This window comes from Tauraco erythrolophus, chromosome 31 (genome assembly GCF_009769465.1).
Source record: "Tauraco erythrolophus isolate bTauEry1 chromosome 31, bTauEry1.pri, whole genome shotgun sequence".
NCBI classification, from domain to species: domain Eukaryota; kingdom Metazoa; phylum Chordata; class Aves; order Musophagiformes; family Musophagidae; genus Tauraco; species Tauraco erythrolophus.
Genome location: NC_141495.1, coordinates 38,873 through 66,525, shown reverse-complemented (window position 1 = coordinate 66,525; position 27,653 = coordinate 38,873). Strand labels below are relative to the sequence as shown.

General features: G+C 62.4%; 1 protein-coding gene across 1 annotated transcript; it reads right to left on the bottom strand.

The window, feature by feature from the left end:
* Positions 1–41: 41 nt before the first annotated feature.
* On the bottom strand, positions 42–14,611 carry LOC147526492 (rap guanine nucleotide exchange factor 3-like). The gene is made up of 27 exons (XM_086628644.1): positions 14,318–14,611; positions 9,357–9,410; positions 8,922–9,028; positions 8,637–8,758; positions 8,352–8,526; positions 8,020–8,104; positions 7,749–7,809; positions 7,435–7,511; positions 7,186–7,332; positions 6,939–7,048; positions 6,647–6,735; positions 5,937–6,015; positions 5,567–5,717; positions 5,368–5,450; positions 5,065–5,104; positions 4,846–4,927; positions 4,208–4,354; positions 3,996–4,093; positions 3,710–3,835; positions 3,437–3,618; positions 3,262–3,352; positions 2,205–2,255; positions 1,919–2,006; positions 1,715–1,779; positions 1,391–1,445; positions 1,227–1,298; positions 42–160 (listed from the first exon to the last, which is right to left on the bottom strand). Exons 1-27 carry the CDS (start codon positions 14,609–14,611, stop codon positions 42–44), a joined length of 2,850 nt encoding a protein of 949 aa, XP_086484770.1.
* Positions 14,612–27,653: the final 13,042 nt, after the last annotated feature.

Here is a 27,653-nt window from a genome sequence, read left to right as displayed (position 1 = left end):
CCGTGTCCCTGCTCCGGGCTCCCTCCATCCCTGTGGCTCCGTCAGGATTCCAGGTCGTGGGAGAGCCGGAGCAGTTCCTTCTGGCTGTCGATGGCCTTGAGGTGCTGCAGGTAAGCCCAGGTGGAGACGGGGCTCCGCACGCTCAGGGACTGCTCCGAGCCTGCCGGGGAGAGCCGAGATCAGGGCCGGGTTCCTGCCTCTGGCCGGGCTCACCCATCCCCCTCCATCGCCTCCGGCTTGGCTCGCCAGCCCTCTCCGTCACCGCTGGCTCATCTCATGGATCCCCCTTCACCGCCTCTCGCCTGGCGCTGATCCGCTTCCACCGCTGCTGGCTTGGCCCTTGGATCCCCTCCATCACCTCTCTGGGGCTCATGGACCCTCCTCCATCACCTCTCCGGGGCTCATGGATTCCCCTTGGATCATGGACTCCCCTCCATCACCTCTCCGGGGCTCATGGATCCCCCTTGGCTCATGGACCCCCCATCCATCACCTCTCCGGGCTCATGGATCCCCCTTGGCTCATGGACCCCCCGTCCATCACCTCTCCGGGGCTCATGGATCCCCCTTGGCTCATGGACCCCCCTCCATCACCTCTCCCTTGGCTCTCGGAAACCCCTCAGCTCATGGATCCCATCACCTCTCCCTTGGCTCGTGGATCCCCCTTGGCTCATAGATCCCCCTTCTATCACCTCTCCTTGGCTCATGGATGCCCCTTGGTCCATAGACCCCCCTCCATCACCTCTCCCTCGACTCACAGATCCCCCTCCATCACCTCTCCCTTGGCTCATGGATCCCCCTCAGCTCATGGATCCCATCACCTCTCCTGGGCTCAGGGACCCCCCTCCATCACTCCTCCCTCAACTCACGATCCCCTCTGGGAACCCATGGGAGCTGAAGGCGCCGGGACAGACAGGGATGGACTTGCCCCATGAGGCCAAGTGACAGCTCAGCCTCCTGGCCAAGAGCCCCAGCACCTCGGACACGCTGGAATCACTCCATGACCCCTCTGGCACGAGGAGCTGCTGCTGGTGCCTCCAGCCAGCAGGAAGCGATCCCGCTCAGCCTCCATCCCCGGGTACCCCATGGCACTGACAGCGCCCAGACCCTGACGCCCTCACGACGTGCCCACAGGACCCCTCCCCACCAAGGACAGTGGGTGCACACTCCGAGGGCTGGTGGTGGGGGGGTCACCCAGTGCAGGGGGGCTGGACGGGCTCCAGACGTACACGTGGAGATCCTGAGGGCTTTGGGGTCCTCCGGCCGGTGCGGGGAGCGATTTCGCAGCGGGGAGAGCGGAGCTGGGTACGGAGAGAGAGTGGGAGCTCAGCTGGGAGCTGAGATGGCCCCCCAGCCCCATCCTTTGCCCCCCAGCCCACCCCAGGGCACTCACCGTGCGCGTGGCCCCGGCAGCGCTGCAGGACACGCACGGTCTTTGCCATCATGTGCTGTGGGCAACGCACAGGGGTCACTCGCTGGCCCCTGGCCCCCACTTTGCCCCCCCGCTGGTAAAACACAGCCCCCCTGGCTTCAGCGGCCACCACGGTCACCCTGTGCCCCCCATCACTGTTAGGGGACTACCAGAGGTCCCGGTGGTCAGGGCACGGGGGGGGGCTGTGCCGATGCCATGGGGATGATCCGCATCCCAAGGGGATGGGGGGGGCTGGCAGGGTCCCCCGAGGCGGGGGTCCGTGGGGAGCCAGCCCACCCCACTCACCATCTTCTCGAAGTTGATGAGGTTCTCAGCCAACGTGCGGTTGCCCTCGTGGATGAAGGTCATGTCTGGGGGGGGGGGAGATGTGGATTTAGGGATCAGATCCCACTCCCTGGTCCCTGGGGAGGGCTGGATGTGTCCAAAGGGGTCCCCGGCACCCCCAGGCCAACCCGTCTACCCCAGCAAAGACCCCGCCGAGGCACCCACCTTTGAGGAGGAGGGGGACGAAGGGGATGATGGGGGGGCTCAGCTTGGCGACAGCCAGGCGATAGACCCTGTGGTTCCACGACGGGTCCTGGGAACGGAGCGGGATGTCAGCGCGGGGCGGGCGGGGGGCACAGCCCCGGCTGCGGCGGCCACAGGGGCAGGGGAGAGAGGTGGTGGCGGGGGCAGCACCTCCGCAGCCCCCCGTGACACTGCACCCCTTGGGAATCAGGGACAAATCCTGCCGGGAAGGGGAGGGATGGGGTGGGAAGGGGCTGCATCCGCTCACCAGCATCCGCTCCAGCGCCGAGTGCAGCTTCCGGATCTTATGGGGCAGCCGCTGCAGAGAGAGAGGGGTCACCGGTACCGGCACCCCCAGAGACCCACCGGCTCCCCCAGCACCTCCTGCTCCCCACTCAACCCCACTGCAGGGCGTACCAGCCCAGCACCCCCAGACCCATCACCTCCTTGAGCCGGGGGACCCAGACCCATCCCTGCAGAGCTCGGGGGGACCTCCAGGGTGGACCAGCCCAGCCCCCCCCGGACCCATCACCCTAGACCTCGGGGGGACCTCCAGGGTGGACCAGCCCAGCCCCCCCCGGACCCATCACCCCAGACCTCGGGGGGACCTCCAGGGTGGACCAGCCCAGCACCCCCAGACCCATCACCCCTTGAGCCAGGGGCCCCAGACCCATCCCTGCAGACCTTGGAGGGACCTCCAGGGTGGACCACCCCAGCCCCCCCCGACCCATCACCCAGACCTAGGGGGGACCTCCAGGGTGGACCAGCCCAGCACCCCAAGACCCATCACCGCCCAGCACCCCTTGAGCCAAGGGACCCAGACCCATCCCTGCAGACCTTGGAGGGACCTCCAGGGTGGACTACCCCAGCCCCCCCTGACCCATCACCCAGACCTTGGAGGGACCTCCAGGGTGGACCAGCTCAGCAGCCCCCAGATCCATCACCCCAGACCTCGGGGGGACCTCCAGAGTGGACCAGCCCAGCCCCCCCCGACCCATCACCCAGACCTAGGGGGGACCTCCAGGGTGGACCAGCCCAGCACCCCCAGACCCATCACCACCCAGCACCCCTTGAGCCAAGGGACCCAGACCCATCCCTGCAGACCTTGGAGGGACCTCCAGGGTGGACTACCCCAGCCCCTCCCCGACCCATCACCCAGACCTCGGGGGGACCTCCAGGGTGGACCAGCTCAGCACCCCCCAGATCCATCACCCCAGACCTCGGGGGGACCTCCAGGGTGGACCAGCTCAGCACCCCCCTGATCCATCACCCCAGACCTCGGGGGGTCCTTGGTGGGTCGGAGCAGCCTGAAGGTGGTCGGTTACCTGCCAGGTCTTGGCCAGGCGGCTGACGGCCGTGTTGCTCACCCCGAACATCACCGCAAAGAAGGAATTGAGGTTCTTCTGCTCCTTGAGGCTGCGGGTGAGGATGGGGTGAGGCTGGGAAGGCACCACTGGCTCCGTCCCCGTGGGACGGGGACACAGGGAACGCGGGACTCACTGGGCGGCCAGCTTGATGAACTTGCGGAGGAGCCGGGCTCGGCGGCCCACCTCAGGGCACAGGCACAGCTCCGTGGCCACCCAGTACTGCAGCTCGTTGAAACGGCGCATGACCCGCTCCAAGTTGGCCGTGGTCACGTCGTGGAACTTCTGCGGCCCCATGATGTAGTGGATCATCTCGACCTGCAAAGCCCAAGGCGGGTGGCTGAGAGGGGGGGAACCCAAAAGTCACCCCTGGGGGTGTCCGCCACCCCGGTCCAGGTACTGGTCTCACCTCGTGGATGCTCTTGAAGAGGTTCCAGTCATAGTCGGTGAGGTGGCTGGCCAGGTCCTTGGAGCTGATGAGGTCCAGGGTCTCTGAGGAGCCGACGTGGGGGCCCAGCTGCTCTGGGTGGGGGGTCTGCGCACAGGAGAGAGGACCCCCCACCCCTCCGTTAGGCGCCGGGGGAGACGGGCAGGGAGGGATGGATACCCCCGACCTGAGCTGCTACGGAGGCACCGCAGCCCCGAATCCCTCTCGGGATGCTGCCCATCACCGAGACCCCCCTCCCTGTGCTCACCAGGCTGCCCAGCTCCTCCACGCTGACGGCGAAGAGCCTCTCGTTGAGCCCCAGCGCCGTGAACACCCCCACGGCGTCCGGCTGCAGCCCCATTTTTTCTGCAGGAGACAGAGGGGATGGTCGGTGCCAGGACAGAGAAGGGGCCTGATCCTGGCTGGGCACAGAGCAACCGCCACCACGGCACAGTGGCACCCCCGGGAGCACCCGCTCACCTCCAGCCGAATTCACCTTCACCAAGACGTGGTCCCCGTCCCGGCCGAGCCGCGGGGCGAGGGACCGCAGCACGTCCCGCACCGACGTGTTGACGGGCAGCACCGTGATCAGGCACGAGTGGTCTGGTCTGTAGATCTCGTAGGGCACTACAGGGAGGGGGGGACACGAAAGCCTATGGAGACAGACTGGGAGAGTTGGGGCTGTTCAGCCTGGAGAAGAGAAGGCTCCAGGGACACCTTCCAGCACCTCCCAGTGCCTAAAGGGGCTACAGGAAAGCTGGAGAGGGGCTTTGGACACGGGTGTGGAGTGACAGGACACGGGGTGATGGCTTTAAACTGGAAGAGGGGAGATTTCGATGGGATCTAAGGAAGAAATTCTTCCCTCTGAGGGTGCTGAGGCACTGGCACAGGTTGCCCAGAGAAGCTGTGGCTGCCCCATCCCTGGAAGTGTTCCAGGCCAGGCTGGATGGGGCTTGGAGCAACCTGTTGTGGTGGAGGGTGTCCCTGCCCATGGCAGGGGGGTTGGGACTGGATGGTCTTGAAGGTCCCTTCCAACCCAAACCATTCCATGATCCTATGAAATGGCTTTGGTGTCCCAGCCACCGGGGAGGGGACAGTCCCCACCGAGCGGGCAGTACCTTTGTCCTGGGCTCTCAGGGCACAGCTGGTGCTGAAATCCGCCTCCTCCTGACTCGCCAGCCAGCTCGCCGAGCTCCGAGCCTGCGCCAGAGGTGGAAAGGAACAGGGAGGATGCCATCCCCACCAGCCACCCCTCTGCCAGGGGAGTCCCCAGAAGGCAGAGGTGACCCAAACTCTCCACTCACCCCACCCTGGCACCCCCCCAGGGCCACCTCTACCTTGGGCTGGGGAGAAACGCTGCCATCTCCGTTCTCCAGCCTGCGGAGTGGGGATAAAGGCAATGTCAGAGCCCCGTGTCCACACCGGACACAGAACTGGGTCCTGCAGCCCCCGGCATCCCAGGCCACCACCAAGATCCCCCCCCGAGCCCCCCCACCCCACCGGGGTGTCCTGGCGGTGTCTGCCACCCTGCGGCTGTGAAAACCCCACGTCGTGGCGACAGGGACACGGGGGTCAGCAGTGGCGCTGGGGGACAGAGCCAGGACCTGCCACCCCCCCCCTTCCTTCCCCGCAGCACTCACGTCCGTGGCCGCCGGCGATCCTGCGCCGGCTCCTGGACCAGCCCGCCCAGACGGGGGTCCTGGCTCACCAGGTCTGCCAGGTTCTGCGGGAGGAAGGTGCCCGGTGGGTCAGGATGGGGTGGTCAGAGCCGGACCCCTCCGGGGACATCCCCCACCCACCCACCCACCCACCCACCCATCCACCACCGGCTCCCGGTACCTGCAGCAGTGCCGTGGTGCTGCGGTCGCCCTGCAGCACCCGCCCGTAGAGCAGCACCCACTGGCTCACCAGCCGCAGGATCTTCCGGCGCTTGTGCAGGGAGTAGGTGGCCTTTTCCTGCTCCGAACCCTCCGGCAGCTCCGCGCGGAAACTGGTACCAGTCAAGGGCGACGGGAGCTGGGATGAGACCCCCCCCATCCCTGTGTACCCAGGAGATGGGGATGGGCACAAGAGTCGGGGGGATTTGGGGCTTCCCTGGCCAACCCCACCCCACCCAGGTCCCACCGGGGTGGCAGGTCCGGGGCAGGGGGTGGGTGGTGCAGGATGGAGCCCAGTGTCCCCCTCCCCGAATCCAGCTGCAGAAGGATACTGGTGCAGCAGAGCCCTGCAGAGCTGCGAGGTCGGCATGAAGACGGTGTAAGTGAGCAGGAAATCCCCCAGCAGCGTATCTGCAAGAGACCGAGCGCCCATTGGCCACCCGTCACCCACCCATCACCCACCCATCACCCACCCGTCACCCACCCGTCACCCCAGGCCACGCTGGTCACGGCCAGGAAAGGGTCACCCGTGTCCTGCGTGGGGTTGGCCCATGTTCTACCCCCCCATGGTGGTTTCGGGTCACTTTTTGCTCTTAAAGCACTGCAGAAAGGGCTGGAGGGTGGAGGTTTTGAGGGGTGAAAGAAAATTAAAGGGTTGTTGGCATGAGATGGTCTTGAAGGTCCCTTCCAACCCAAACCATTCCGTGATCCTACAAAACCCGCGGCGCTCGGCTGGAGTTAACCCCGAAGCAGCCGCGATGACGCTGGCTCTGCAGTTCCCATTTTTTACCCGCTGGGGACATCTCCTGGTTCCCATCTCGCCCAGCTCCGCTCCTCTCCCCAGCAGAGGGAGGTGGGGGGATGAGGGAGAGATGCTCCCAGCCCTGGGGCTGCCTCTTTCTCCCAGCCCCACCGGGGGATTTTTGGGTGAGAGGAGCAGCTTTTGGGGTTGAACAGCAGGAATTCGGCAGCCCCACTCGGTGCAGGTCCTCCTGCTCATCTCAGGTGGGTCTGGGGTCAAGAAGTGAACCCCCCCACCTACCCACGGGGTCGTAGAGGGTGGCCTCCAGCCTCATGAACTCCAGCAGATGCTCCAGGATCTTCTCCGGCGTCCCGGCCATCACCGAATACCTGGTGGGCAGAGCACGGGGCACATCAGGGAAGGACGTGGCACCCGGCTGTGGGCCACTGGGCCACCACACTGGGCCACTTGACGTGGCCTGGCACTCCCAATCCCCCTCCAGGGACGTAGCCCTCCCAGCAAATTCCCCCGTGGGAAGCCCGAGGGTGGCAGAGGGACCGGGCGAGGAGGGAGCGGGGCGGTTTGCTGTCACCGGCTGCTGCGTGCCGCGGCTGGCTGGCTGCTGCCACCCTGCAGGTTCTTCTGCAGGACCAGCACCACCTTCCCGTGCTCCTTCAGGCGCATGGTGTTGGCTTCCACGTCCTGGGGAGAGAAACCAGCCCTCAGCCCAGCTCGGATTCTGGTGGCCGCACTCCAAAACCCCATATTGGCACCACAGAGGGTGCCCTGGGGTGCCCCGACTCAGACCCAGCACCCCCGTGAGTCCCCCCCGTGCCCACCTTGAGGATGCGGTTGAAGTCCTGCTTGTCCACGCGGAGGAAGTGGCAGTTGTCCTCCCGCAGAAGGATGGTGGCCGCCCGGGGCGCGTCGTTGACCAGCGCCAGCTGCCCGAAGTCGTCCCCCTCGTGCAGGGTGGCCACCAAGCCCTGGGGTGGGGACGGGGACAGAGGATGAGGGACGGGGTGGGAGACCTTGTCCCCGCTGCAGGATGGCAACGCAGGGTGTCCGGAGACGGGGGACGTGCCCACCTTGCCGTGGGTGACCACGTTCACCGAGCCCTTCCAGAGGATGTACCACGACGTGCCTTTATCTCCTTGGCTGAACACTGCAGGCGGAACGGCGGCATCCAGGAACGGAAGAGGGGGACCCCCAAAACCCCCCAAGCATCCCTGTTCGGCCACTCCATCCCAAGACCCCGGGCAAACGTGGTCCCCTCCATCCCTGGTCCACCGAGATGCAGCAGGAGGACCTATTCCCATGCTCCTACCGTCCTCCCCCACCCGGGCACCCTTTCCCGGGGGTACGGGCACCCCGCTCGGCTCTCGGGGGATGCGGTACTCACGCACGGTGCCCGCTCTCTGGTGCGACTCGAACATCAGCACGGATGCCAGCTCCCGCTTCACCTGCGGCGAGAGGCACCCGCCACCACCGTCACCCCGGCCCGGGGCGGCGCGAGGAGGGGACACGCGTGGGACGGGGCGGGAAGGGGGTCCGGGGATGCTCAGAGAGGGCTGGGAAGCGATAGGATGTGGGAGGATTTGGGCACCGGGAGCGGTTTTGGGGCTGGGGGGGGTACAGCCGCCGCGGGGGAAGCACGGCACAGCGGTGCTCACCGAGTTGGAGAGATGAGCCACGGCTTTGATGTGGAGCAGCTCCTCGAATATGAGCTCCAGCTCGTCCTCCGTGCGCTGGGCAGGCCTGGGGGGGGCACAGGGGGTGAGCAGCCATCCCTGTCCCCTCTCCCCACCAGGTCCTGCCATGCAGACCCACCCTCTCCAGGCACAACCCCCTGCCCGGGCAGCCCCGTTCTCCCCAGGATCTGATGACCATGGAAGAGATGCTCAGGTCACCCACCCCAGCAGCCCAGTGGGCACCCCAGACCCCCACAGTCGAAACGAGCCCCTCTGTCCCCCCCGCAGCCCCTGGGAAGCTCCGGGGCACTCACGGTTTGCGCAGGGCCATGGTGAGCAGCGCGTCCGGCCCCAGCTGTGCCAGGAAAGCCAGTGCTTCCAGCAGCTCCTCCGCATCCCGCATCCCGGTGCTGGGCTCGGGGCTCAGCTCCAGCTCGGCAAAGCGGTAAAACTGGGTGTCCTTGTCCTGGAAATGCCACTCCTGCTTCACTGCGGGGACGGGGGCAGAGCGCGGGTGAGCTCGGCCGTGTGCCCACAGGGTGCCAGGAGCACCCACAGGAGACGCCAGCACACAGGGGGCTGCCACCGCCCACCCTCACCGTGGGTCAGGACGCCTCCGTCCACCAGCACCTGGCAGATGCCAACAGCCTGCCCGCGGCTCTGGACGGCGAGGCCGGTGCCCAGCAGCCAGTCCACCAGTTCCCTGCCGGAGCAGCACTGCCTGCAAGGGGGGAGGACATGGGAACCGTCCCCAAAACAGGGCTGTGGCCCCCAGTCCCCCCGGTGAAGCCCTGCCTGGGACAAGCAGGAGAAGTCCTGTCGTCCTCGGGGCTGCGGGCAGCCCGCGGTGCCCCCTGGCATGGCCGCGGTGCCGCGTGTCCCACCTGTGGTGCCGCAGGTGATGCTTGTGGTCCCGGATGAGACCGGGGCGGGTGCTGGTGAGGTGGAGGAAGAGGAGCTTCCCGGCTCGCCAGATCTTCTCCGAGGATGCCTGGGGGTGGAAGGGGGGTTTCAGAGCTTGTAAGAGAAGTGGGGAGGGCACGGGGGGGGCCAGGCATGGACCCCAACCGAGCTGACACCTCCCATGGTCAACTGTGCCTCCAGCACCACGTGGGACCCACCAGTACGCCCACCCCAGGATCTCCATCACCCACCCCCAGGAAGAGCTGAGCCCATGGGTGCGAGCAGCCCAGCGCCAAGGCGAGGACCCCAGGGCACGGGAGTGCTGCGGCCCCCCACCCCCCCAGCCTTCAAGCCACCTTTGTCCATCTCCCCCCTCCCCAAACTCATGTCCTTGAGGGTCCTCCCGGCCCACCCACCTGGGTAAGGCTGTGCCCATATTCCAAGGTGGAGTCAGAGTCCAAAAGCGGGGTCTGGAAAACCAAAAAGAAGGGGGTTGGTGGCATGGGGGGGCACACTCTACACCCCCCAGGGGGGTCCTGCCTCCCTCAAGGCACAGTTTGACCCCATCCACTCTGCACCAGGCGAGGAGACGAGCACCCCTCATCCCCCCAGCACCCACCCACCCACTCTGCCCCGTCCCCCCGTGCGCGGTGAGGATCTGATCCCCCAAAACGAGCCCCCCCACCACCACGGCCACGGAAACACATTCCAACCAGGGAGCTGGGAGATAAAAGGAGGAAGTTAAAAGCACAAATCTTTGCAAACAGGGATTAAAGGCATCGCATCCGAGACGTGGAGGTTGTCACCGGAGGAGAAGGACTTCGGAAAGACCCCGGGAAGCTGGCGTAGCCCCAGGGGAGGGGCAAGTGCCCAATGCCCAGGGGGGGGTTTCCTCCAGCTTTGCAGTCGGGTACAAATAAAGAGGATGGAAAAGATCCCAAATTCTGGCAGGTTTGGGAACAGCCCAAAAAAGTCTTGGAGATCCAGAGGACACCCAGAGGATGGGGAGCAGGAGCTCTCGCAGAGGACGGGGGTAGCCGGGAGCCGTGCGGACCCCCCCGGCTCAAACCCTTCCCCACAGGTGCCATGTCAGGGGACGGGTCTCAAATCCCAGCAGGGCCAGAATTTTTGGCAATAAATCCTGAAAAACCAGCTGTAAGGAAGCACCGGGATGTCCCACGAGGTCTCCAGCACCCAGAGGACCACGGCGAAGGAGCCGCATCGCGACGGGGGGCGCGTAACCTCACGCTGCCCCCGGTACCGACCAGCTGGGGAACGTGAAGCTGGTTTTCCAAAGGATTTTAAGGGAGATGCTGGGAATGATGGATCAGCGAGGCAGAAAGTCACCGAGCATGTGCTGGGCACGGGGTAAAATTTAACGGAGAGGCCTGAAACAAGGTATATTTGACAAAAATGAGCCCAAATGTCCCTCTTTCGTGGCTGGAGGCTCCAAGCTCAAGCAGGAGCCCGAGCTCTTCAATGTCGTCGCTGTTGACCGACCCTAAAACAGCGTTTCCCCTTTCCCCCTCCCGGAGTGATGTCATGATGCCATTGGGAATCACTGGGGACCATCTCCAGCAGCAGCACACACTGTGGTCTGAGCCACGGGTTCCCACTGGGTTCCCACTGGGTTCCCACTGGGTTCCCACCGGCGCTCCCAGCTGCCAACCACCACGGCACAACCCGGGATGGATGGAGCTCAGCTCCGCCGGGAGCGACGCCGATCCCTGCTGGGCCACGCGTGAGTCCTCAGCTTCTCCAAACCCACTCGCCCCTCTGGATATCCCCCACCAGCAGGTGCTTTTTAACTCCTTGTGCTTATTTTTCTCCCCATTTTCCCCCCCACCTCGGGGAGGGGATGCTCCAGGGAAAAGCAGAGCACGGGAGGGAGGAGCGGGTGCCAACCCAGCCGCAGCCCCGGTCCCAGTGCGGAGGTGGCCGAGCTCCCAGTTGGGTGCTGCCCGGAGGGACGAGGGCTCCTGAACAAACAACTTTCCATCTTGGCTGCGTGTGCTGCAGAAAGCCCGGGCTGGGGGAAGCCAAGAGCACCCAGCACCCGTCAGACCTGTTCTCCACGCGCTGCCCGGCCGAGGCGGTTAAAGCACTTCGAGCATTAACCCCGCTCCTGCCTTGGGGTGTCTTCTCCTGCCGCAGGGTCACCTCGAAGGGGATGGTTTTTTGGTCCCCCTCCCTTTATTTCTGGCTGTAAGGGGTCTGCGGCACCCCGGGCTGGCGGTGGAGGTGGTGGGCACCCAAAACATGATTCTTTTTCGCCAGGTCCTCCTCGGATCTGCTGGTTCTGGGCTGGTTGAGAAGGTCTGAGCAACTCCAGCAAAAAGGGCAGCAGGAAGAAAGCCTCAATTAAGGAAGCCAAGGGCAGGAGTAATTAGGTGCAGAAGGCTTCTTTGCAAATGAATTCAAGGATGAAGGCACCTACCAGGAGCCCAGGGGAAACCAAAGAGGCACCTCCTGGGCCAGGCAGGAGGGTGATGGAGGTAGACACCCAACGGGTGCTCAGATGGGTGCTCTGTCCTGGACCCTCACACCCTGCCTGCCTCAGGCTGCTCTCTCCTTCCTTCCAGCCCTTTCCACACCCTCAAGGCTTCCCCATCCTCCTCCGGACACCCCGGATGGCTCAAGCCACCAACCTGCCCCAAAGCAGTTTGCAACCGGCTTGGGAGAGATTTGGGGAAACGAGCGGCTCCGTGAAGGCAGCAGGTCCCCGGGGATGCTGCCACGCCGCCGCCGAGCCGGGGACACGGTGACTTACTCACTCCGCAAACTTTCCTGAGCCTCGTGACCGCCCCGTGGAGCAGGAAACGCGCCGGCAATTGCAGAGCAAATGTTTGCAAACAGGAGCCGGGCAGCGGCCGGAGCGCGCCGGTCCCTCCCGTGGGACACGGGGGGTCCGCGTCACCCCGCTCGGGGGCGGCGAAAGCTGCTCCGTCCCCAAACAGCCTTTGCTGTCACCCCATAAGTGAGGTGTGTCCCTGGGGAGGGAGCCAGGATGTGCCCCGGCCCCGCTCCGAGCCGCGCTCACGAGGATGCCGGAGGAGATTCGCAAACCTCCGGTCCAAGGAGGAGCGCTCGGGGCCATTTCTCCCTCCTGGGGTTTTTCTCATCGCCAGACCCACTCCGAACCACATGCCTGGCCCCAAAAACTCCTTCCTGCAGCATCCCTGCTCCCCCAGCGCCCGGGTCTGGACCCACCGGACGCCCTCCCCACCCTCACCCCCCGCCCCATTGTCGCAGCATCGCGGCCGCCGTCTCCCAACAGCTTCCTAAGGAGTCGCCTCTTCCCACCTTCCTGCTCGCGGGACGCGCGGGCGCTGAGATCCTGCCCGGCTCCAGAAATCCGGCAGCGGCGGGCGGGCGGCCAAGGCCAGCAGCGACCGTTCCCGTTCCCGTTCCGCGCTCACGCGCTGCTTTTGTTTGGGATCCCGAGGAAAACAACAGGAGTTATTTCAGGCTTTACGGCTCCGGAGAAAGTCCTCGCCCTTCCGCAGCCTCAAAGGGCACGGCAGCCGGCCAGGGGCTCGCTGGCCCCCCGGGAGCCGCTGTGGGGAACGGGGTGGGGGTCGGGGGACCCGCTCTGTCCCCTCTGTCCTCTCCAGGGCCGCGGCGAGAGCCGGCGCGATGGTCCTTGTCCTCTGGGAAGGGTGAAGGATGGAGCTGCTTGGGGACGCCGGGCTGTGATATCCCGCTGATGCCGGGGAACGAGAACCCAGGAGCAAAGCTGGGAGGGATTTTTCCGGCGCTGGCATCAGGCAAACACGTCCCCAGGAGGGATGAGCCAGAGTCAGGACACGAGGAGGAGATTCCAGGAGCCGTAGGTGTGCGGCGACGGGGACAAGGGACAATATCGCTGCTCCAAGGCGCAGCGGGACAGTTTTCTCGCCGTTTGCCCCTCCTGTCCCTGCTCTGAGGAACGGGAATACCTGCAAAAAGTGGGGAAAACACCCCCTTTCCCTGCAAACGTCACATCTGACTCTGCTCCAAGGGCTGGTGGTTGTCCCCGCGGATGGGGGAGCCAACCGGGGAGGGGACGCTCCGGCTGCACCACACGTGCCGCCGCACCGCCACATTTTGTCGGGTTTATCCTCGTCCAGTGGTTCAGCACAGGGATGCTCCAGCATCCTGCTCGCCTGACTTCCCCAGCTCCAAAAAAAAAACCCAAACACCTCCTGAAATTAAGTTCCTAAAAGTTCTGGGGAGGAAAAAGTATCAGGAAGAAGGGGAAAAAAAAAAAAAAAAAGAGGAAATCAGAGGCTCCTTCTGGTTTGTGAAGGAGCCGCTCGCTGCACAGGAATGCTGAAAGGGGGGTTGTTCCCTTCAAGTAATGTCATTTTTTTCCTTAAAAACATTTCTCTCCGGTCAATCACGCAGCGTGGGAAGGGGACGGTGCCAAAGCTCAGCCGGGACAGGTGAACAGGCTCCAGGGTCACCTCCCAGCCCAGGGGGGACAGCAAGAGGCCAAGAGTGGCGACTGGGAGCCTTTAGCACCCCGAGGACCCCCAGGAGACCCCCAGCAGCTCCCAGTCAGGGGCCAGCACAGCCGTGGGGAGGGAGGCCGCGATGTCGAGCACCATCCCGCTGCCAAGAGCCGAGTTTCTCCGGCAGAAACGGCCTGACCTGGCAGGGAGGGAACGTTTCGAACCCCGCGTGCCGCAGGGCCGCGGGGAAAGTTCTTTCCTGTTCACACGCTGGGGCTTGGGGTGCTCTGCCCGGCTGCCCGCGCCGCGGCACAATGGCACCCGGCTCCGTCACGCCTGGCTGCCGGCTCTGCCCGGAGAAGGGGATGAGGGCGGGTGGCTGTGGGAATATCTTCCCTGCACCCCTCACCCAGCTCCCTGCACCCCTCGCCCAGCTCTCTGCACCCTTCCCCTGGCTCCCTGCACCCCTCACCCGGCTCCCTGCACCCTTCCCCTGGCTCCCTGCACCCCTCACCCAGCTCCCTGCACCCTTCCCCTGGCTCCCTGCACCCCTTGCCCAGCTCCCTGCACCCCTCCTCTGGCTCCCTGCACCCCTGGCCTCGCAGCCAGCAAACACGGGGGGGAAGCAGAGTTGGGGTCCTGGATCCCAGCCCAGACCAGTGGGGAAGGGCCAGACCCGCTCCGCAAAGCCGAGCTCGGGGAGCGGGGCCGGGGGCGTCGAGGAGCCTTTTGGGGGGGGACCCCGCGTGGGTCTCGCGGAGGCTTCAGCGAACCCTGACTGCGGCCAAGCGCAGACCCCCGGTGCTCGGAGGGATGCTGAGAGGGGGGTCGGGGAAAGCCGGCAGCGAAGGGGGACCCTTGGCTCGCGGTCCGTCCCCCGGGGCTCTCAGTGGTGGCGGGGGTCCCCCGGCCGGGCCGCCCCCCTCCCGCCCCGCCGCACTCACCCAGCGGATGCCCTGGATGCGGGGCAGGCTGCCCCCCTCGCCCTCCAACCGGATCTCGTAGCTGGAGCTCCGGAACAAGTGCATCTTCTTGAGGAGCACCGAGAGCCGGTTACCGTCAACCCCGGCCCCCCCGGGGGGCTGCAGCGGTGGGGAGGGGGGAGCAGCACCAGCCCCCAGCTCCAGCCCGGCTCGCCGTGTGTTCTGCCGGCTCCGGGCTCCCGGCGCTCCCGGGCCCCGCCGCGCCGCCTCCCCGGCCGCTCCCGCTCCCGCCGCCCCGGCTCCGCGCACCTTCATGCGGCGGCGGCGGCGCGGCGGGGCGAAGCCATCGCGGCCGCAGCCCGGGGCTGCGACGGCTGCGACGGCGGCTCCGCGGGGCTGCCCGGGGCGGGACGGGACGGGACGGGCCGGGACGGGGCGGGCTCGGCGCCTCCGCCGCTGCTGCCGCCGCCGCCGCGCCGGGCTGGGCGCGCCCCGCCCCCGGGCGGGCTGGGACCGGGAGCGGGGCCGGGGCTCGGCGCACCCCGCCCGCAGCCCCTCCCCGAGGTCCCGGGGGGACGATCCGTCTGCCCTCGATGTCGCGACCCTCTGTCCTTTTGGGATTTCCCCCCGCCCCCCCCCCCCCCCCCCCGAACTGTTCCGACCATCTCAAGGAGCCCCTGCCCTTCCCCTGAGCCCCCCAGCAAGACCCCAGGATCTGGGGTGTCTCCAGGAGCCCCTGCCCACCCCACCAAGAACTCAGGAATTGGGGAGTCTCCAGGAGCCCCAGCACACCCCACTAAGACCCCAGGGATCAGGGTGTCTCTAGAAGCCCCTGCCCACCCCACCAAGACCCCGGGCATCGGGGTGTCTCTAGAAGCCCTTGCCCTTCCCCTGAGCCCCCCACCAAGACCCTGGGGATCAGGGTGTCTCTAGGAGCCCCTGCACACCCCACTAAGACCCCAGGGATGAGGGTGTCTCTAGAAGCCCCTGCCCACCCCAACAAGAACTCAGGAATTGGGGAGTCTCCAGGAGCCCCAGCACACCCCACCAAGACCCCAGGATCTGGGGTGTCTCTAGAAACCCCAGAGTACCCCGCCAAGACCCCGGGCATTGGGGTGTCTCTAGAAGCCCTTGCCCTTCCCCTGAGCCCCCCACCAAGACCCTGGGAATCAGGGTGTCTCTAGGAGCCCCTGCCCACCCCACCAAGACCTCAGAAACTGGGGAGTCTCCAGGAGCCCCAGCACACCCCACTAAGATCCCAGGGATAGGGGTGTCTCTAGAAGCCCCTGAACACCCTAACAAGACCCTGGGGATTGAAGTGTCTCCAGGAGCCCCTGCACATCCCACGAAGACCCAAGGGGTTGGGGAACCACAGGGAACCCTCCCTGTCCTGCCCGGTCCTGCAGGGCCCAGCCTGGTGGGGGTAGAATGAGGCGCAGAGGTGCTGGAAAGTGGGAGGCAATTTGTACTGGGGAGGTGGCCCCGAGCCCCTGACCAGTGAGGGCGGAGGAGCAGACCTGGAGCGTGGCCCGGCAGTCCTGGGATTGCTCGTAGTGGGGTTTTTGGCTAAAAAGAAATGGGTTTCTGCCAAAAGGAGCTTTTACTTTTGAAATAAATCCTATTTTTTGAATTTAAAAAAAAAAAAAAGATTTAAAAATGTATGTATTTAAATAAGCCCCCACCCCAACGAGCATATCTCAGCTGGATACAAGCAGTTTGGACAGGCATCCGTGATGCACTCCTGCTTCCTCCCTTCATCAAGCACCCCAGGGGCTTTGGGGGTGACGCCGGGCTCCCCAGGGCCGTCACACCACGGGGCCACCCCACGTGGGCCTGGGGAGAGAGGATCTCCCAGCGTGGCCTTGGGCAAATCCTCGCGCAGCCGTGCGGGATGGGGGGCAGCGATCCTTCCTCCCACCGTCTGCTTCGCCCACGAGCGCTCGGAGGCACAGAAGGAATTTTCCTGGAGACCTTGAGGCTTCGGGCGCTGGTGCAGCTGTTCCACCACAGCCGGGGACCGCGACAACCACCCACGTGCTGAAGAGTCTCCCACCGAGATCTGTCACCGCTCACGCTGTGCCCGGGCTCCGCTCGCGTGTCCGGTTCTTTCATCCAGGATGTCCAGCCCAAAGCAGGGGGGCTGCTGCGTGACTGTCCGTGCTGCAAACCCCTCCCAGCATCTCGCCGCAGGACTCCCAGCCCCTTTCACTGATAGCCCAGTATGGCCACTGGTCCCAGCCAGGCAGGGAGAGATGGGGCAGTGCAGGAGGCTGGGTGCTGCCTGGAGAACACTTCAACCAGTGGCATTGAAAATGCAGCAGTTCCCCATCCCGCAGGGCTGCTGATCCAGTTTCCCAGCCAAGGCCCCACGGACAAAGCGGCCGTGGGTGGGTTGGATGGAGGCGAAATGAGCCGGGGACTGGGGATGCCGTAGAAATGGGTGCAAAAGCTCCCATTTGATTATTCTGCTGCAAAAGATGCATCTTCTGCAGCCCTGTCTTGCGGCCTGGCACAGCAGGTGCAGGTGCAGACCGTGCCCGGGAGGTGCAGGCTCCTCCTGGCCCTTCTCACGGCGTTTTCTCTGTTTACAACATTAACCATACTCCCCTTTCCCAGGAAACCCCCTTTTTCCCTCTCGACCCTGGCCCGAGCACCGCGCTCGGGCGCAGACCGTAGAGGGGAGTTGACATTGGGATGGTGGCACTGGGGTCTGCCCCGAAATACAGCTGTGAGTGCTGTGCCAGCACCTGGTCCCCGGGAGCTTCTCGCCTCGAGTCCCAGCTTGTGCTTTGGGGTTGTGTGTGCACCTCCACTGCCCGTGTGTGCATCCGTCTGTGCGTGCATCCATCTGCGTGTGCATCTGTCTGTGTGTGCATCTGCGTGTGCATCTGTCTGTGTGTGCATCTGCGTGTGCATCTGTCTGTGTGTGCATCTGCGTGTGCATCCACCTGCGTGTGCATCTGCGTGTGCATCTGCCCATGTGTGCATCCGTCTGCGTGTGCATCTGCACGTGCATCTGTGTGTGCATCTGCCTGCGTGTGCATCCGCCTGCGTGTGCATCTGCACGTGCATCTGTGTGTGCATCTGCCTGCGTGTGCATCCGCCTGCGTGTGCATCTGCGTGTGCATCCGCCTGTGTGTGCATCCGCCTGCGTGTGCATCCGCCTGCGTGTGCATCTGTGTGTGCATCCGCCTGCGTGTGCATCTGCACGTGCATCTGCGTGTGATCTGCCTGCACCTGCATCTCCCCCACTCACCTGTGCATCCCTCCTGTGCTGCACCGAGGCCCCGGGAGGGCTCCGAAGCCGCCGTTTCCCACCCATCGGTCCGTTCCGGGTGGCATCGAGCGTGTGACACGCGCAAACTTCACACGAAGCGAGACTGGGGTCCCCACGGGGGGCTTTGCAGCCCCTCGCAGCCCCTCAGCCCATTCGAACGGAAACGCCTCCGGCTGAGCCCCCTCCTGCCGCAGCCCAAACTGGCAGGAGAATTTGGCACCGGCAAAGGCTGCTCGGGGTTCCCGCGACCTCCTGTCGCCGGCTGGCAAAACCCAGCCGGGAGTGATTCCTGGGAGCTGCTCCCGCTCTCCAGGAGCCAGTGCTGCGGTTGGAATCGCTGGTGGGGGGTGGCAGGCCAGGGTACGGCCCCACCGTCGTGCCGAGGGACGGCGCTGGCTCAGGGAGCGGAACCTTTGGAAAGTTCCCTGGCTGATGGAAGGGCTCCGGGCTGCTCCATGCTCTGCGCATCGAGGAGCCGCTCACTTTTGACAGGGTCCTGGGTCTCTGCTGACGTGGGCGAGGGACACCTGCCTTGCACAGATGTGCCCCCCATGCAAATTAGAGCCAATTAAGAGAAGGAGGAAGAGGGGTGAGGAAGGCTGGAGGTTCCTGGAGCGGCGTTTCCCACGGGGAGCCCCACGTGAGCAGCTGCCTGCGGATGCAGTGCAACCTGTTGAGGACGTGACACCTGCCTCGGCCCCACCGAGCACTGCGAGCGGCTCCTCTCCTTCTCCCCACATCTTGGCTGAGGCTTCCACCACCCATCCCACCCCAGCCCATCCCACCCATCCCATCCCACCCCATCCCACTCCAATCCCATTCCATCCCACCCCACTCCATCCCACCCCATCCCATCCATCCTATCCCATCCCATCCCACCCCAATCCATTCCATCCCACCTCATCCCACCGCACCCCACCCATCCCACCACACCCCATCCATCCCATCCCATCCCATCCCATCCCATCCCATCCCATCCCATCCCATCCCATCCCATCCCATCCCATCCCATCCCATCCCATCCCATCCCATCCCAGTTCAGACCCAGCGATGAAGGCTCCCCCACCGCCCTCACCAAAGCACTCTCCCAGCCCCTCTGCCACCATCTCCTCACTTCCTCCCACCCTGCATTCCTGGGAACGGCTCCCAGCCCCGGCGAAATTTAGAAAACTTCCCAAGGTCGTGACCGGTGCGGCTGCGCTGGCAGGGAGCAGCGCGGAGCGGCTCAGGAAGCGGGCTGGTGCGTGGGCAGCCGGGGTGGCGACCCACCGCACGGACCCCACTGCCACTGGGTGCTGGGGGTGCTGCCGGGGGACTGAACCCCTTGGGAAATCAGGGGTTAGCATCCCACCACTCACCGGTGGGCGGTCCAGCATCCCAAGGGATGGCAGCTCTGGAAACCGGCGCTTCCATCCAGCCCAGTGTGCTGTTTGCTGGACCAGTGAGATGCTCTAGGGATGGGGCGGGAGGGCATGACGCAGTGATGCTGTACGATGTACCGCTGCCGGAGCCGGCGACGTTTGGCACCGGGGTGTCACCGAGCAGAGGTGTCCATGCCACCTGTGGCCAGCGTGGCATCCTGCTGCCAGCCCCCAGGAAACCCAGCACCCAACATCCCGGGCTCCTGCTTCACCCACGCGCTTCTCCAGTGCACACTGGTGCAGGAACGCCGGCGGATCGCTGCCGTGCCGCAGCCAGCACGCCGGGTCGCCAGCTCCGGCCGCAGGAATGTGTTTCCAACAGGCTGCACCGGCTGCTGGAGCCTGGCAAGCTGCGGGCACGGAGCTCCTGCCGTGCCATAAAATGCAAACAGAGCAGCTCCGCTTTATCTAACTCCTTATCGCCGTGTTTAACTTGCTCGTTGTAGCTGCACTTGAATAATAATTAATCCGGCCGAGCCGGCAGGCCGGGCTCCGTGGAAATGCGCCTTCCGTGCGGAGCGTGTTGGGCTGCTGGGACCTGCTGGAGCCGGTGACTTTGCAGAGGGGGAATGTTCAGCTGCTGGTCCCATATCATTCCTAGGGAAAACTGGTGGTGCCGGCGTCCGTGCGAAGGGTTGTCGGATCCCTCGGATCTCACCGGTGCTCAGTCCGTCGGCGACACGGGCCGGGAGCGATGCACATCCCTTAAAAAAAACCCTCCAGGCTTTGGTCTCCGGGCTTCAGGACTTGGATAATTCATAAGAACAGCTGTCAGCACCCATGTTTTGGCCCCCCAAAAAATAAAATCGATTCCTATTTTCCTGGGGAGCTCAGGGCACAAATGATTGAGCATTGCTTTGTCCCTTCCCGTCTCCCTGCGGCGATGCCCCCGGCGCGGGAACCTCCCGGTTTCCCCCCGGCAAGGCTGGAGCCGAGGGCTCGCTGCCGCCCGCCGCCTCCCCATTGTTCGTTAACACAAATCACTAATTCCAGGGCTGCCCTGACGTGCACCCGCCGCCCCCCCATCACCCAGGGACCGCGGTGGCAGCTGCCCGGAGCCGCGTCTCCGGCGAGACGTGCCCGTTCCCTGGGAGATGAGAAGCTCCCCGAGGTCTGGGAGCCGCGGCCGGCGTTCCTGCTCGGCATCTCTCCGATAAACCCCAGCAGCGGGATTGGGAAACCCTTCCCAGCCCCTTCCCAGGGGCTGTAAATCAGAGCGGGGTGACAGGTAAGGCTGGCGGTCGCTGCCCGGGGCTCGCCGCAGCCACGGCTGCCCATCTCCGGGCACAGGGCACAGCCGAGGGTGGGGGTCCCCGCTGAGCCCCAGGCTGTGCCCGCACCGAGATCTGGTGCTTCCATGGGGTCCGCTGGCAGCTCCGGGCTCCTCCGAAAGCTTTGCCAGGCATTTTCTGGGGTGTTTTCCCAGCCCTTCCCCTGTGCCTGCGAGCACGAAGCCAACTTAAAGCCCCCTCCATCCCCAGGACCCTCTCGGCTTCCTTCGTAAATCAAACTGGGGATAACGCAGCATTCCCGGGACGCGGCGGCCCGGCCCCGGCGTTCTGTGGGAAAAGCAGCAAAGGCACCACGTCAGTGCTGGATAAAGCTCGGGAGATGTCGAGTTAATTCTCTTTATAGCTCCAGGGCTGGCCTTTCCCACCCAGCTCCGAGTGCCCGCGCCGGCTGGCAGCTCCCGGGGGAATCCCCAGGCACGCGGTGGAGCTGTGCCAGCCTGGCGCCACAGCGGGCAGCTCTTGGGGGTTCCAATGTTTGCGGGATGGGGGTGATGGGTTTGGGTGGGGGAGCGTGTGACAGCGGGTGCCACGCAGCCTTGACGGGTGGCAGCTGTGGGTTTGGGTTGACCAGTCAAGTTTGTTGGCCGTGCAAGGATGGGTGGAAAAAGAGTGGCGGGTTTGGGTTGGGTTTCTTGGCTGTGCTGCACATCATCTCCATCCCTGCATCCTGCACGTGGGCCGGGGCCATCCCGAGCACAAGCACAGGCTGGGTGGAGAACGGCTGGAGAGCAGCACGGAGGAGAAGGACTTGGGGGTGGTGGGTGAGGAGAAGCTCAACATGAGCTGGCACCGTGCGCTGGCAGCCCAGAGAGCCACCCGTGTCCTGGGCTGCACCCAGAGCAGCGTGGGCAGCAGGGCGAGGGGGGGGATTCTGCCCCTCTGCTCTGCTCTCCTGAGACCCCCCTGCAGTGCTGCCTTCAGCTCTGGGGTCCCCAACAGCAGAAGGACATGGAGCTGCTGGAGCGGGGCCAGAGGAGGCCACGGAGCTGATCCGAGGGCTGGAGCACCTCTGTATGGAGACAGGCTGGGAGAGTTGGGGCTGTTCAGCCTGGAGAAGAGAAGGCTCCGGGGAGACCTTCCAGCACCTCCCAGTACCTAAAGGGGCTACAGGAAAGCTGGAGAGGGGCTTTGGACACGGGCGTGGAGTGACAGGACACGGGGCGATGGCTTTAAACTGGAAGAGGGGAGATTTCGATGGGATCTAAGGAAGAAATTCTTCCCTCTGAGGGTGCTGAGGCACTGGCACAGGTTGCCCAGAGAAGCTGTGGCTGCCCCATCCCTGGCAGTGTTCCAGGCCAGGTTGGATGGGGCTTTGGGCAACCTGGTGTGGTGGAGGGTGTCCCTGCCCATGGCAGGGGGGTTGGAACTGGGTGATCTTTGAGGTCCCTTCCAACCTAAACCATTCCATGATTCTACGATCCTGCCCCGTGCCTTGGCCATCCATGAGACCAGGAGCCATCGTGCTCCCTCCAGCCGTCCCTGGGCACATACGGGGTGCCAGGACCCCACGTCCTCACCCTTCGGACACAGCTTTGTGCTGACGGGCCGGAGTTCACCCAACGGCTGGTCTCTTTGTGTCGCTGAGGAGCGTATTTGCTGGCAGATGGTTGTAGAAGAAATCTTTTATATTTATCATCTCGTTGGCTTAGCGGGACAAGACAACAAATCAGCGTGGAAAATACGATTGTGGGGAAAACGGCTCTAAATTACGGCACTCTAAGCATGTTGGTTTATTCCTTAATGTAGCTACTTTATGTATTTCTTTTCCTCAAACTATATATATTTCCTTTTTATTGGCTAAGCCTCTGCTAATTTATATTTTCATTAGTTTGATTAATACTACTTCCACACTGACATTATTATTCCGACGCAGTTTTGCGAGTGTCTCACTGAAACGCTCGGCGTTAAATAACCCTCGGATTCAGTCTGCATGATTTGTAATTTAATAAGCAGTTCCGCTTCTGCCTTTTATCTCCTAATTGGTACGGAATTAGCAGCGATTCTGGAATTAACACAAGCAAAAACATGCCTTTTTTTGGGGCGTTATTGTTGAAAATAAAAGAGCTCTGGGTATTATTTTGGCCGTAGTCGTTCTCTTAACCCTAAGCCATATTAGCTGGTTTAGGATCAGCGACGGGATCGTAACCCGAGCAGGAATTTGGTGCCGTGGAAGCGATGCTGCTCTTTTAGGAAGGAAGATTTGGGTTTCCCAGGCGGTTGCGTTCGATACTCCTGTAATTATCATTTGGGGAGCGTGACGGGTCTTGTTCGCCCGGTATTTCCATACCCGCTTTTGCTTCTCCTGATTCTTCCTGAAACCTGATTCCTGGATTTGCGTCTCGGAAGAGCTGGAAGCGCTTTAGATGTGAATCCAGCCCGGGCTTATCGTCAGCCCTGCAGAAAGCGACGCTTCCACCTCCCTTCGCAGACCAGATATCTCTAAATCAGGGACAATTAGTGATACGGTCGGGCTGGAAGAGGCGGATTTCGCTTGGGAAAAGCTGGATGAAACCAAGTCCTTTGGCTGCGTTGGGTTTTGTGGGTGGGTGGGTGCTGGGGTGATACCAGGGAGGGCAGGTGGGGGGTGCGGGTGGCAGCGGGCATCAGATCTGCAGAGCTGGAAGGTTTGTGTGTGCCTGGCACGGGGGGGCAAAGGGGCATTTGCTAATCCAAATCCAGCCCTAAACCCAACCCTAATCCTAAATTTAAGCCTAAACTGAAGCCTAAGCCTAAACCAGTCCATCACACGTGGATGTCAGCACCGCTGTGCCAGCGGGTCTCGGTGCAGGGGATGGTCCCAGGCAGGGATTTACGGACATGGACCAGCCTGGAGATATTCACATGAAGAGGCTTTGCCTTTCAAAGTCCTTTAGATCCACAGAGGAGACACGGAAACGTGGAGACACCAAGTCACTGAGTCACCGGACCACCAGGACACCGAAATGCTGAGACAGGGAGACACGGAGCCGCGATGACTCGGTGCCATCTGAAGGACCACGTCCCCGAGACCCACCTCCAGCCAAGCACGTTGAGGACCCTGCGGGTTTCACAGTGAGCAGAGTTGGGTGGGAGCCTGTGGGGCCCAGGAGGAACCGGAGGGAGCTGTGGGAGGGGGGTTTAAGGAGGGATTAATGAGAGGAGAAGGAAAAACAATAGTTTTTCCCAAAAGGCCATTTTAAGGCAGCGTTTGTAACTCCTCCCTTGAACCAGGAAGGGCTGGGACCTTCCCATTTCCTTCACTTTTCCTTCTTCCTTTTGCCTTGGAGTCTGCAACATTCACGGGGGTCTAAATGATTATTTTCCCCAGTTATTCCCAATTATGAAATGCTTCTTTAAAGGAGGAAAAAAAAAAAAAAAAAGCCTCAAGGACAAATTCTCAAGAGATGAGCGGGATAAAACACCAGCCTGTTCCCAGCTCTCTGAAAACAAACAAGGCTACCCCCATCTCCAGCGATTTTCCTCCTTTTGTTCCCAGATCCAGGCACCATCCAGCTCTCCCACCTACGGCGCGCAGGGTGAAGGGAGGAGGAGGAAGGCTGATCCCTCATCCGGTAAATCCGGCTGTTTCCCAGCTGTTGCTGGGACTTTCCAGGCAGGAGCAATAAGCAGGAGGAAGACGCTGCTCTGGGTAACCTGGCCACCGGGTGCTGGAGAAAAGGATCAAGGTCCAAATCTCTGCAAAATCCAGATGCCATCTGGGGTTGCCCACTGTTGTGGGCAGCGCCGAGGAGCCGGGAAGCCCGTTTTGGGTCAAGAAGTGGGAAAAAACTCCATGAAGTTGAGAAATGCAAGCGGGCCAACTCTGAGCTGTCGAACAGGAACGTTGATATTAGCATCCGGAGCAGTTACTCCTCCTTTCCCCGCTTGCTCGTTTCCATCTCATCTGCCTCCGCCTGCCAGAGGTTTCCACCCCTCAGAGCAGGACCACCCATGGCTGCTCAGGGTGGGGATGTCCCAAAGCTGGGATGTCCCAAGGTGGGGATGTCCCAGAATGGAGATGTCCCAGGATGGGGATGTCTCATGTTGGGGGTGTGCCAAGATGCGGATGTCCCATGGAAGGTGCTGGAAGGTCTCCCTGAAGCCTTCTCTTCTCCAGGCTGAGCAGCCCCAACTCTCCCAGCCTGTCTCCATAGCAGAGGTGCTGCAGCCCTTGCATCATCTCTGTGGCCTCCTCTGGCCCCGCTCCAGCAGCTCCATGTCCTTCTGATGTTGGGGACCCCAGAGCTGAAGGCAGCACTGCAGGGGGGTCTCAGGAGAGCAGAGCAGAGGGGCAGAAACCCCCCCCTCGCCCTGCTGCCCACGCTGCTTTGGATGCACCAGGACACGGGTGGCTCTCTGGGCTGCCAGCACACGGTGCTGGCTCATGTTGAGCTTCTCCTCACCCACCACCCCCAAGTCCTTCTCCTCAGGGCTGCTTTCAACAGTAACACCAAACTGATCAAAAACCTGATTCCTGCCCCAAACCAGCCTCTGTAGATGCACGCTCATGAGCAGCTGCCAGACCCGCCTTCGTGCTGCTGGCAGGGATTTAAGGTGCAATCGCTTCTTGGGCGCGATTCTCCTGAGCTGGCTGAGATCTTTACCTCGGGACGAGGTGACTCATGCCCCGCAGTGTCCGTTTCTCTCACCGTCAGCTGGTCCAGACACGCAGGGCAACAGCCTCCCCATGGTGACGTCAGCCCCTCCCGGTGCCTATCGCGACTGGCATCGCCGCTCTCACCCCGCTGCGACCGAGCGACGCACACGTTGCTGTCTTCTTCATCAGTTTTGGTTGGCGGCAGCCACAGCCCATCGTGTTTCTGCTCCCGCGTCCCATCCTGCATCCAGCTGGTACCTTCACCCTTGAGCTGAGCTCCTCGACAGACCCATCCTCCAAACCCACCCCATATCTCAGCAGCTTTCCATCATCTTCTCGTGCCCGCCCATGCCTGGCGCAGGGCTGGGATGCACCGGCACGGATTTGGGTGCTTGGGGAGACCTGGCAGCCCATCTCCCACCGGCTCTTGAGTCCCGTCTGGTGGACAGTTACTAGTGCAGGAGAGTTGTTTTTCTTCCCATCAGCAAAGGTGAAGGAGCACAAATGGATTTCTTTACAAATCAGTGTACATCATGTCCATGAGGCCACTTTATTCCACTTTTCCAAAGCAGCATTTACTCTTTCCCGGTATCTATCCATGTCAATGTCCTCTTGTTTTCTATGGGAACAGCCCAAGGTCTCTCAAACCCATCATCCAGCCTGGAGACAGGTCTACCCGCTCCTGATCTCCAGATCCCTCCCGCAGCCTTTTAAAAGACACGTTGATCATCTCTGAGGTTGGTCTTCTTATATCTCCCAAAATCCTTCTGGATGACTTGCTGATCTTCCCTACGTGATCCATTCGAACCTCGATCATCGATAAAAACCGGACTTTCTTGTTGCCGATGAGCTCGGAGAGGTTTTCTGCCTCTCAAAAATTATTCCATGAAATCTTTTTGTCTTTGGCACCAGCTGTTTGGGCAGACTCAGCAGAGATGGGATGACACTACCGAAGTCATCTCCAAATCTCTGCTGGGCAATTGGCAGAAAGTAGGTGTGAGAAGAGTCTGGGCAGAGAGAATGGTGGTGGAGCTGATTCTACCTGTTTTGACGCAGAAGAGCCAACTGGTGTTTGCTGACGCCGTTTATTCCACTTTCAGGTCTCTGAATTCCTGTGACAGCTGCAGGAGGCATCAGGAAAGAGGTTTTTTTGCAGGTCTCAGGACTTTTATGCTAAAAAAACCCACTAACATGTTCCTCCCCCAGCCAAAGGCGCCGAGGACAAGCAGGTCTCTGCAACCACCCGTCCCAAGGACACCTGATGTTTTGTTCATGTCACCGAGCCTTTGAGGATGCGTCAGGCTGAGACTTGGCGCTGCTGAACCCGAACGAGCTGCAAGATGATCCCAGTTTTCACCAGCGACCGTGACCGGTGCGCGTTCAGCATCTCGGGCACGAGGTGTGCACGGAATAACATCCCACGGCGCGGTGCGAGAAACGCCGTTTCTCCTGCGAGACCCGCGGGGTGAGCTCCCCCGTGAATTTTTCCGACTCTTCAGCCAAGAATGTGATAAGGCTTCATGGGTTGCTCACACTGCACAAACATTTTCTCCGCTCTCAGATCCCATGACCTGCTCTTGAACTGCCGGAGCTGAGTCCTCAGCTTCATCCCTCAGCCCCGATGAACGTCAGCCTTTACAGACAGGCAGTGACTGTCCTCATCATCGCGCCCTCTGAAAAACAAGGGTCCTCCACATCCTCCCCATGGTCTCTGATGGCTTCTCACTTGTTCCCTTCTGCTCGTTGCATCACATCTGGATGCTGTGTCCAGTTTTGGGTCTACCAATATGATATAAACACCAGTGAACTGAAGTGAATTTGATGGAGGGCCACCAGGATGGTTGGAGGATGGAGCACGGTTGGAAGAAAGCTGGAGAGGGACTTTTTGCAAGGGTGCGTGGTGATAGGACAAGGGGCAATGGCTTTAAACTGGAAGAGGGGAGATTTCAATGGGATCTAAGGAAGAAATTCTGCCCTCTGAGGGTGCTGAGGCACTGGCACAGGTTGCCCAGAGAAGCTGTGGCTGCCCCATCCCTGGAAGTGTTCAAGGCCAGGTTGGATGAGGCTTGGAGCAACCTGGTGTAGTGGCAGGTGTCCCTGCCCATGGCAGGGGGGTTGGAACTGGATGGTCTTGAAGGTCCCTTCCAACCCAAACCATTCCATGGTTCTCCATGAGAAGAAGCTGAGGAAATGGGGCTTGTTCAACCTATAGAACAGAAAAATCTTGAGGACACCTAACAGCAGCCTTGAGCACCTACAAGGAGGTTATTGAGGAGATGGAGCCAGGTTCTCCATGGTGGTTCATGGCAGGAGGCTGAAATCAGAGAGGTTCACAGGGGGAGAAACTCCATCCTTGGTGGATTTCAAGACCTGGCTGGGTGAAGAGGAGGAGGGAAGGGGAGATGTTGTTTCAGGGATGTCTCAGGCTGAAAGGGAAGGAGGCTGCTGCCATCTAGAGCAGAGTCTCCTCTGTGTGCAGGCAGAGCAGCCAAGCTGCGCCTTCCCAGGCCTGGAAAAATCATCTTGGCAGAGACTAAAGCCGGAAAATTAAGGAAAAAACATTACGAGCTGGAATAGAGCAAGCGATGGATTCCCAGGCTGCGGGCAGAGCCGCTGTTCCTGCCGCCCTTGAACTTGCATAAACACAATTAATAATTGATTGGAAATAGGTGGAAAAAGCTTGTTCTTGCCTCCATCATCGTTCCGAGTTGGTGCCTCCCGGGTTTCAAGGCAGCCAAACCCAGTCGGCAGCTCAGAACATGGGGAAAAAAAAAGGTTAAAAAAAAAAAAA